A 10592-nucleotide genomic window follows, 5' to 3' on the forward strand; every position below is an offset into this window, starting at 1 on the left:
ACGTTGTGGTTGCATATGTTTATAATACTGGACTCAAAATCTTGTTATATCAATAAAGATTGAAGAGTAAACTACAAAAGCATACCAGCGAAAGCAAGAAGTTAGCTGCAATATCGCCAACTACCCCCTCTTCTTGACTTGAGAGAGGAAATCAGGGACCTGAAGAACTTTGATTATATAGAAGAAGTAGAACTCGACTGGTTCAGCTACGACCATGCTAACTTTATGATGGACATTATCGAAGGGGTGACCAATGCTTTCTGAAGCACATGTCTGCATAAGCTTATTTGAGCTTTTTCATAGACGGAACTGCAGAGATCGCTCTACTCTAGCCATATCAATCACACCCAAGCTCATGACATCTCTGAGGCTGACCTGAGACAAATTGGATACCACCTGAAAGTCTGGGCTGGTCTAGAGCTACAAGTTCCGCAAAGCTTCAATGCAGATTTCAACGCTGGCAGAGAGTATATGGTGTCCATGGATAAATCAAGACCTATAAAACACTCCACAGGACCAAAATGAAAATGTCATGAGAAAGTGGAGAAAAAAATAAAGTTCATAGTGTCCCATACACTTATGTACAAAATGTTCAAATTTGTCGTACAGAGCTGAAAAATGTGTCATATAAAAGCTGATGTTGAGTAGAATAAAAGTTGCCACAGGATCAAAATTGTTAGATGTCAAATAACCTGTCAAAATGGGGGCTAAACATTTTTTAAAGTCATAACTCAAAAACCCTTAAACCTATATGATTCAAATTGGTCTCATATTAAAGCTTATTTAAAGAGCTTTACTATTTAGATAACTTATTGACATTTAATAGGTTGTCACCAGTTTAACATTGTCTCCACTGCGTATATATAAAGGAGTGTGACCAATGTATTCGCTTATACTAGGCATGTCACAGTGGCTGCACAATACTTCTGCCACACTGTGCATGCAAGCATAACAGTAAATTGAAAAGCGCGCGCATGAAAGTTGTTCAATTTTGGCAAACATCCATGCCGAAAAATTAATTTCCTCATATGTGCTATTTATCACAATTGTTTGAATTTTTGATATATGGTGTGTGAAACCTTTCTGTGACTACCATCGGTTTTTTTTTAAATAAATATTGCTTCGTTTAAGAGCTACTACCTATTTTTATGGATTGTTGAAGATCCCTCATAAATCAATAAATATAGGCCTTTTGAAAAATCAAGATCTACCACCATTTAGCTGAAATACTAATCTTTCTAAGCATGTAAATTATTTTCGTCGACAACGAATGGCACACTTGAGGAAAACGATTTGAAACAAAACATTTTTAAGTGAGTTTAAAGGAGTAATATTCCAAACCACAATAGCTCTAAGCCATTGTGTGTGTCCAAGGCCACACCATTTTTGTATACGCTTTATAATAGAGGGGCTGTTCCGTTTACCGTTTCTCTTCCCATGTTAATCCAGATAACAAAATGTTAATTTAAAGTCTCATTGCAAATGAATTTTTATTTTTACTTTTCGGATTTGGCTTTGAGCAATGGTGACACATACCATATTTACAGAAAAAATTAAAATTCTATTCCAGACACCGTCAAAATGTCAAAGTTTGTATTTTTTGTATTATATTAAAGTAATTAACTGCAGATTCTTTACTCAACATCATAACAGGTTCATACTTGACAAATTCATGATGAATGAAAAGACTTTCATTAAATATCAAAAAAACAAACAAAATTACTCATGCCTAATTTACATAATAATATCATGAATATATAATTAGCTGTAATAAGCTAATTTGCATAATTGATTACTTTTTGTGTATTTTTTTGTTATTAATTGAAAAAACTTTGTATACATATGTTTGTGAAAAAAACCGCTCCCTGATATCATGTACGGTTTTCTTTTGGCATCAATTTTGCATATTAATTAGCTGAACTTAGTCATTTTTTCAACTTTTATTTGTCTGCAGATTGGCCGGAATTGCTAAAATAGTATATTTGGTTAATTTATTATAATTATTCAATGATAGATTTTTTAATTTTGTTTTCTTTGACGGTTGAAAAAGATAGGCAATTAACCTGTGATACTTAAATTAACGTTGCTTTTTCAAGCAAGTGTCCAAATAAACCTTCAAAATCTCGAAATGTGCCAATTTTGTCATTATAGCAATTTGTGGCAGATTTGCATTCCATTTAGGAGCATCTTAAAATTGACACTACGTCACAATGCATTGACCGATTTCAATTCGGTTTTTTGATTTTTGATGCTTTAATAAAGGTCATTCATGTAGAAACATTAAATAACGTGTTTCTGCAGCCCTTATTTTTGAGGTGATATACCTACTTATACTGTGATCTGGCAAGGTAAGACGTGTATGGTTTTTTTGTCTTATATATTGTTTAATTATGAATGTTTGTTTATAGCTTTTGTTGTAGTTATAGGTCAACAATTCTCAAAATGGTGCACTTGTGGTTCATTCACAAAAACTAAGGTATATTGATTTGTTTGAATGTCCTCATCTGACCGACCTTAATCTGGAAAATCTGGAAAAAAGGGTTCTTTGGTTGTACTGTATAAAAAATAGCCTTACTCAGAAAGCTCTTCAAAAGTGTTACAATTTCTCCTGGCTATTTTCAATATAAAAAATAGCCTTACTCAGAAAGCTCTTCAAAAGTGTTACAATTTCTCCTGGCTATTTTCAATATAAAAATAGCCTTACTCAGAAAGCTCTTCAAAAGTGTTACAATTTCTCCTGGCTATTTTCAATATAAAAAATAGCCTTACTCAGAAAGCTCTTCAAAAGTGTTACAATTTCTCCTGGCTATTTTCAATATAAAAAATAGCCTTACTCAGAAAGCTCTTCAAAAGTGTTACAATTTCTCCTGGCTATTTTCAATATAAAAAATAGCCTTACTCAGAAAGCTCTTCAAAAGTGTTACAATTTCTCCTGGCTATTTTCAACATTTCTCTGTGTACAGTTAATCAATCATCTTTTTCTTCTCAAATATTTTTCACATCTTACATTTTCTTCTTCCTCTGTCTCCATAGCTTCTACATCAGTCTCCACACGTGACTGTCTAGCTGCAGCTCTCCTTGCTCGCTCCTCCTTTATAATATCCTCCTTGTCTGTTTCAGTCAATGCATGTAAGATAGTGGCCAAATCTGGGTCCTGCTTCATGCGTTCCTCTATTCTCCTCCTTTCTGCTATGTTCTGTGCTTTTGCCAGCATGGTGCAGTAAAGAACTGAAATGTAAGAAACAAGCACAAGTACACTTATTTCATATTAGCATCATGATTTTAATCCTCGTATACAGGGTGTATCAAAACAAATTATGTTAAAATCAGAATCATGAAAAATTCCAATCTGTGTATTTATTAATCTCAGATTTGATTATGTAGCGTTGCCAGCCTGATAATTCCAAGAAATTCAAGCCACAATGAATTTATAGACACCTAAATTAATACTGAGCAAATCCCAATATTACCCCTATAAGATTAGCATTACTTACTCATCATTCGATGCTGTCGTAAGATCTTGATGAAACTGAACTGTGTCGTTCCCAAAAGCATGACCAGCTGGTTCTCACACTGCCCATCATCCGCGGCAGTCTTCAGGATTTCCAGTACCTCAGCAGAGCGTGCCTGTGATACATTAGGGTCGTCATAGAATTTGCCAAGTTCTCTTTGCAGCCAGAAGGCATCAATATCCCTAGGGTGAAGATCCTTCTTGCGATCCGCCAAGACATCCTCCCCACCTGCAAGCTGTGAAATTGTACAAGCACAGATTGAAGAGTTTGTCACAGATTTTCTCTACAAAATCATAAATATGACAATGTGATCATCATATCAGTTCGCAGACTCCTCTGAATTCACAGACCCGATCTGTGAAATCACATATACGTGTCTGTGATTTCACATACTTTTCACATACTTGTTTCAATTTTTGCAGCTAATAAAACACTTAGGCAGTCTGTTTGGTACATTAGACAGGTAATTAATGAGCTTTTTTTTTTTGCTTCAAATAATTCATCAGTGCAAATTACAATTCTATCTGTGCAATTTTTTCAAGCAGAGCAAAAAGATGCAATAAAGCAGAAATATCCAAAAACCTTGCAGCATAACTTTGTTCAGTGTTTTAAAGACATTATGTTGTTATAGCACATACATGACATATGAAATGTTTAAACCACAAAAATATAAACATCAGCATGTAAGCACCTTGAAACAAAACAAACTAAAAATTCAGTAAAAAGTTAGCAAGAGTATTTGAATTCACAGGGCTCCCAAACTGATATCTCACGTCTATTTCATAAACATAGCATTATAACTCACTCTGTATATTACTATACAAATGCTTGCACACCACATATGTGACCTGATACCACAAAATGAGCATAAAATCGCAAGTTTGTAGTTTTGACACGTCCTGGCTGCTGCGTTGGTGTTCATTGTTTCACACGCACCTGTTCAAACCAATAATGTGTCTGTATGTCCTTGGTGAATGGGTGAACAATTAGCCATTCACTAATGACATACTCTTGTACAGGTGTGCATAAAAACAAAGAACATCAACTCAGCAGCCAGGGTATCTCCAAACTATCAACTTGCGACTCTACGCTCATTTCGTGGTAGCAGGTCACATTTATGCATATTTTTTACTTACACTAGTAGACAGAGATGAATCATGTTTAGCTTCCACTCCTTCATCTTCAGAATCATCTTCATCCTCTTTGATTTCACCAAAATCTTCCGGATCATCCTACAAACAAATGATGAAAAAAGTTCTTACATGTTAGATTTTTTAATACTTGAATACTGATTCTCATTGCGAGGCAACCTTTCCAATCGTTTACCATTAAGAGCCATTGGTATACTTTTTAATTTGTTCTCAGTAACGCCCTACAGGGCAACCCGAAAATCCAAAATACCCCTGACCGATCCGGACCTAAAGCGGATCGGATTGAAAAATTTTCAAAATCGGGATCGGTGCATACATCATCGGATTAGGTCGAATCGGGACGAGTTCTTGCCGAGTTGAAACAGTACTTCCTTTCCGTTCACATCAGGATCAGGATAAAACTTTAAACATTGATTGGATCAGACTTGAAACCTGTACTGTGTGCAACAAAAGTGATCTGTCCAAATCGAGTGGGTTTGTTCCAAATTTTTGGGTCGGGTAGGGTTGGTATTATTCGGGGAATGCCAGGATCGAGGTGGAAAAAATATTGCCCTATAGGGCATTAGTTCTCAGCTGGTTGAGACACAGTTTGGTAGCTATTGCATGCAATATACTTACATCTTCATCTGAGTCTTCAAATTGCACATTCACACCAAATGTTTCATCAATTTCATCCTCTGAAAGAAACAAACATATATGTGGTATAATTCAGTGCACATGGATTTGTAGCAGCCTGTACACATAGTATTATCAATTCAACAACTCTTCCTATACTTTTGTATAGGAGGTAAACATTGTTAATCTGTGATGAATCCACACTTTTCGAGTAGCGTATGTATGCGAACGCAAGTTAACTGAAGCGTGCCATGCATACATATTACGTATGAGTGCGTAAAATTTGTCATGTCTGGAACTTGTGTGTGAACACACATTTTCATGTTGAATTCAGTAATTTGGAGGTAGCGGCTAAGCATTTCCATTTTATTCTGCAGTTTTATCACCAATCTTTTTGTAAGGTTGTGCAGCAATGACTATCTGACATTCCTCATGAATTATGTAAATTAGATGATCTTTAGCTTGTTTTTGTTGTTGAAAGGAATTCAACCATATTTCACCACTGTTCATCACCATTTAACAGTTCAATAACTTAGCCTGGGAGTAATACTCAGGAAAGTGAGTCCTGTTCGAAAATTGTAATACCCAGGTACAAAAACTAGCTGCTCGATACACAAAGGACATTATTTAAAATATTTACAAGACTTGCCCTGTCCTAGTTTGCATGAAAAGTCCCTGTAGTATATATAGCCAAAAATCCAATTACAAGAGGCCAGAGTTCAATGTCAAAGAAAACTTTTAAGTTAAAAACTTGTTTACATTAAATATTTTGCAGGTATATATTTTCAATAAATATCATTGCTACACAACTGTTTGGAGACCACAAAAAAGTGCAAATTTTGCACTCCACTTTGACTTGATCCCTTTGATAGTTGTACCCTGGGTACCCGCCCGTAAATTATACAGGGTAGCCGGACACAAAGGTACCTGAAAATCACAGCCTTAATAATAACTTACCGATGGGTTTCTTTTCTTTCTCAGTGCCATAATCTGTAATCTTCTTGCCTAAGTTCACCAATAACGCAAACCGTTCCTCCGCTAAATCACCAAGCAGCAGCTCTAGTTCCTTCTTCTTTTCCTTAGTGCGTGTGTTCTCGTTCTTCAAAGTGGCAAGGACCTCATCAGCAGCACCACAAAGAATGTCACGAGGCTAGGGAATAAGGAGATGTACATGTATTAGAGACCTAAATTTTACGTTTTGCAAATGTTAATTCTGTGTTGTTTTCATTTTTCTCAAAATAACCATAAAACTTTACCCATTCTAAACAGGGTTCGATTTACTTCAAAGAAAAATTTGCGTAGCAATTTTTAGCGAAAACCTTATTCAGGTGATATTCTTACAGGGGTGGAATTTCGTAAAGTGCCACAGGAGTCCAAGTGGATTCTCGCAAGAGAGTTTTGCGAGAGTCCATGGATTCCCGTAAATGGATTCTCGTTGTACAATCTTGCAGGAGTCCAAAAGGTATTATATGTAGGCCTACGTAAAATGCATTCAAACAAACAAACTAACAAATAAACTAACAAAGTTACGTTTTTAATATATATGTGTCATCATACTCTCACTTCCATATATGTCATTGCATCTTTGGCGACTTTTCCTTTTATATTTTGCAGGCTTTGAGTTTTAAGGCGTGTTGAACTTAAACGTAAGTTCGCTGAGCCGATCATTTCCAGCGCGAGTCCACATGGACTCTCGCAATAGGACTTTTACGGGAGTCTCTGCGAGAGTCGACACTCGGACTCCCGCCGAAATTCCACCCCTGTTCTTACTATAAATATTAACAAATGTTTACATTGTAAAAATTGCTATACAAGCTGAAATTTGTGTAGCAGATTGTCCAAAATGGGGAGCATTTTGCTCCACAACACCAGTTAAATCGAACCCTGATTCTAAATATCAAAAAGCACTGAAAGAAAATGGCAACAAATGTTTCTATCTAGACACCCTGAATAGTTTCTCGTCCCTGCCTGCGTCAAAAAAGGGTGGACAAAAAACTAGTTTCTTACTTGGCCTCATATCAGCGGGGTGCACACAGACTTTACAGGCTTGTGGCCCACGGGTGCATAACTGATGTAGCCTAACACATTCTCAGGGTTGCCAGATTGGTAACCAAAAAGGGTACTGCAAACTATCCTCCAAATTTACTCTAAAATGATTGTCAAGGTCTTGCAATTTTGGCAGAGCTTGAGCAGAAAGACATATTAGTGTGGCTTAGGAGCTTTGCCTATAAACACTAGAGGCCTGCACACTATGTGTGGCAATCCCTTATGGTGGATTTACTCTATTACACAAACCCACTGGGATATTTGAAGTCTCTCAACTCTTTAGCTTACGGTCTTAGCTCTAAAAGATGGCACATGATCCATCTCTTTTTTCATTTAAATGTCAATAATTTTGCTTCAGGAAAGAACATGATCAAGATGTTTCAACATTCACTACAGCTACCACACATTTTCCCAAAGTTTTGTATACCTTTGATATTTGTCTCCCCTGGGGACATGTACTTTTCAAAGGTCATGTCATCTTATAGTAAACTGACTATATAGTAACTTACCTGGTCACCCAGAGCAGCCTGTATAAAGCTCAGTAGTGCCTCATATGTGCCTTTCGTCTCCTGAGTTTTGGGTCTGTAGTAGATCCCAACCATGTCTTCAATTCCTTCTGACAGCAGTGTCTGACCTTTGAACTTGTTCATGTCATAACGGGCGTCATCTCGCTTCTGTCGTCTGCAAGGACAAAATTGAACAAATGAAAGCATGCATTGGGAATGATTGACAAACATACATAAACGCATACCATGTGCTCTTCGCCCTTTCATAGGGCTAAACATTGGTTCGCAAGTTTGGTAGTGACATAGGTGCATATTTTGCTGGTCATAATATTGATACCATGCTTTAAGTTAATTGTACAAGGGCAGCTTGTCAGCACCCACAAAAAGCATTGACGTCACTACCGACCTTAAGGTGAGACCAAAGTGTAACATTAATTAACATTCGTAATTTTGCGCATGAGGGTAGTGTCTTAGCTAGCCCGTCTTTTTAGACAGGCAGGTGCTCCTGGGACGGGCAAAATTAATGCCTCTGACAGATGCTACATTATAATAATAGGTGTTGACAAAGCCTATTGACCTTTTTAGTAAACCAGCTTTTCAAAACAAGGCCATAGCAACACATATATTTGAATTCTTTGAAACCTGCAGTGGACTGTTGAAGTCTGGTAAATGTTTTAAAGGTCAAATTAGGACAGGCATGTTTATTCAAATGAGAAGCAAACCTCAATTTCTAGCCAAGACCCTGCATAAGAGTAACTTACTTGTGTTTCTTTGATTCTTGCATGGGTGGTTTGTTTCTCTGTGCTTTGTCTCCCATCTTGCTTCCTGTCAGCTTCCCAACCAAACTCATCACCTCTCCGGTAGCTTCATCTCGCCCTCGACGTTCGATAATCGAACGGTCAACTTGAAGGACGAGATTTGAGTTCTGTTAAATAGTCAATAATCATTCCTTGTAAGTTGTAATAATACAAATACTATTGGGGACTGCCATTTATTCTTTGGAAGGGGGGTCATGAATTATGTCAGTGACATTTAATTTTTATGACCAACCCCCCCCCCCCATATATTTACGGAATTTATATTTACGGAATATAAATACAACCTCGGGCGCAATCCAAGAAATGTATGTTAACATTCCCCAGTGCACATTCAGCTTTAAAATAAGTATTTCTCTATATTTTAATTTAAAGTCTATTTAATAGTATGTTCATACATACATGTTATGTAACAGCGTACATGTGATTGGTCAAGAGCCGGCAATCGGCGAGCATGAACAACGTTTATGCCCGGTGTCCCGGATGTGCGATCACCGGGTAGGGAAAATGAAGGAAAATCACATTTTAAATTTAATAATGAATGTAATTTGTAATTTTGTGTCATTACAATGATTATTTTATTGAAATAAGAATCACAAAATGTTCTGGTATGTATGAACAGCGCCCCTCAGCCTCAGGCATAAACAACCGTTTAGTCATGAAAATATATGAATGAACCCCTAAATTATGGTACTTTTTTTTTCAAATTTTGTATAAAAAAATTATTATTAATTATTATTTTATTTATTTTTAAAATTTTTAATTTAATTTTTTTTTCTTTTGCGTTTACATGTTTATTTAGACCGGGTAGGCCTAGAACGGGCGGGAACTCGCGTACCCAGGAATTGATGAGAGCCTGAATTTGTACTATGAATTTGTATTTTATAAAGTACATCCGACTGCGTACGCGTACATTCATGAGTAAGCTTACCCCTGCCCATCAGGCCATGCAAGCCAATGCAATGGCCAATGCGTGTTCCCCGAGCCGAGTTTTAGGGTGCACATAAACATTACATTTTCACAACAAATACACTCCGCGAATCCAATTAAATTAACACTGCTACAATCCTTACATAAACCCTCACCTATTTATAACAAAATGATTGAAATCTATTCCAGAATTAATGATAAAAAGTAACTTACCGCTTTGTATTCATACTGCAGCGATCTCGCCGTGGCGTCCGCCATGATTGCTGCTGTATTTGTAGTCTCGTTCCCACTGTAGTTGTGTGCTCAATTAGCAAAGTAATTTCTATTGTGCTCTGGCGTGAGTAGTCCGTATTGTAGCCAATATAAGCGTTGCAAATGAGATAGCCTCATAACTAGCTCTTTACCAGGCTAAATTGCTTATGAACTATTTTCAATAAAATAGCAGATAACTGCTCGTCTGTGCGATAATACAGGACAGATTGGTAGAAAAGAGGTTATTGTGATGAATAAAAAATAACGTTTTTAAAACGTTATCAGGGTGACTCAAAAAACCCAAACACACTAATACACCCCCTTACACGCGAAAGGGAAGGAGGGGTCCAAAAAATTACATGAAAATTAGACATAGGAAAGCATATAAACTCAGTTTAACTCACTGTTTTCCAGGAAAATGTGGGTCATTTTTTTCAGGGCCCCCTTAAATAGGAGGGTCACAAATTGTCAGCGCCCCCCCCCCCATTTTTTTTGCATAAATGAGATAGCCTCATAACTAGCTCTTTACCAACCTAAATTGCTTATGAACTATTTTCAATAAAATAGCAGATAACTGCTCGTCTGTGCGATAATACAGGACCGTGGTAGAAAAGAGGTTATTGTGATGAATGAAAAAATAACGTTTTTAAAACGCTATCAGGGCGACTCAAAAACCCAAACACACTAATACACCCCCCCCCCTTACACCCGCAAGAGAGCGGGGTCAAAATACTCACTAGGCCTATGCTACTATACTTGCCAGCT

General features: G+C 36.9%; 1 protein-coding gene across 1 annotated transcript in view; it reads right to left on the reverse strand.

The window, feature by feature from the left end:
• The window catches only part of LOC140145904 (U5 small nuclear ribonucleoprotein 200 kDa helicase-like), a gene marked incomplete at its 3' end in the record, with an annotated part of 47825 nt that extends 37878 nt beyond the window's left edge, over positions 1-9947 (reverse strand). The window contains 8 exon segments of the mRNA XM_072167622.1: positions 3008-3228; positions 3495-3747; positions 4649-4744; positions 5282-5340; positions 6236-6428; positions 7834-8005; positions 8592-8755; positions 9789-9947. Of these exon segments, the coding sequence (XP_072023723.1) occupies positions 3008-3228; positions 3495-3747; positions 4649-4744; positions 5282-5340; positions 6236-6428; positions 7834-8005; positions 8592-8755; positions 9789-9833 (1203 nt within the window).
• Positions 9948-10592: the final 645 nt, after the last annotated feature.

Source organism: Amphiura filiformis, chromosome 2, assembly GCF_039555335.1.
Source record: "Amphiura filiformis chromosome 2, Afil_fr2py, whole genome shotgun sequence".
In the NCBI taxonomy this organism is placed as follows: domain Eukaryota; kingdom Metazoa; phylum Echinodermata; class Ophiuroidea; order Amphilepidida; family Amphiuridae; genus Amphiura; species Amphiura filiformis.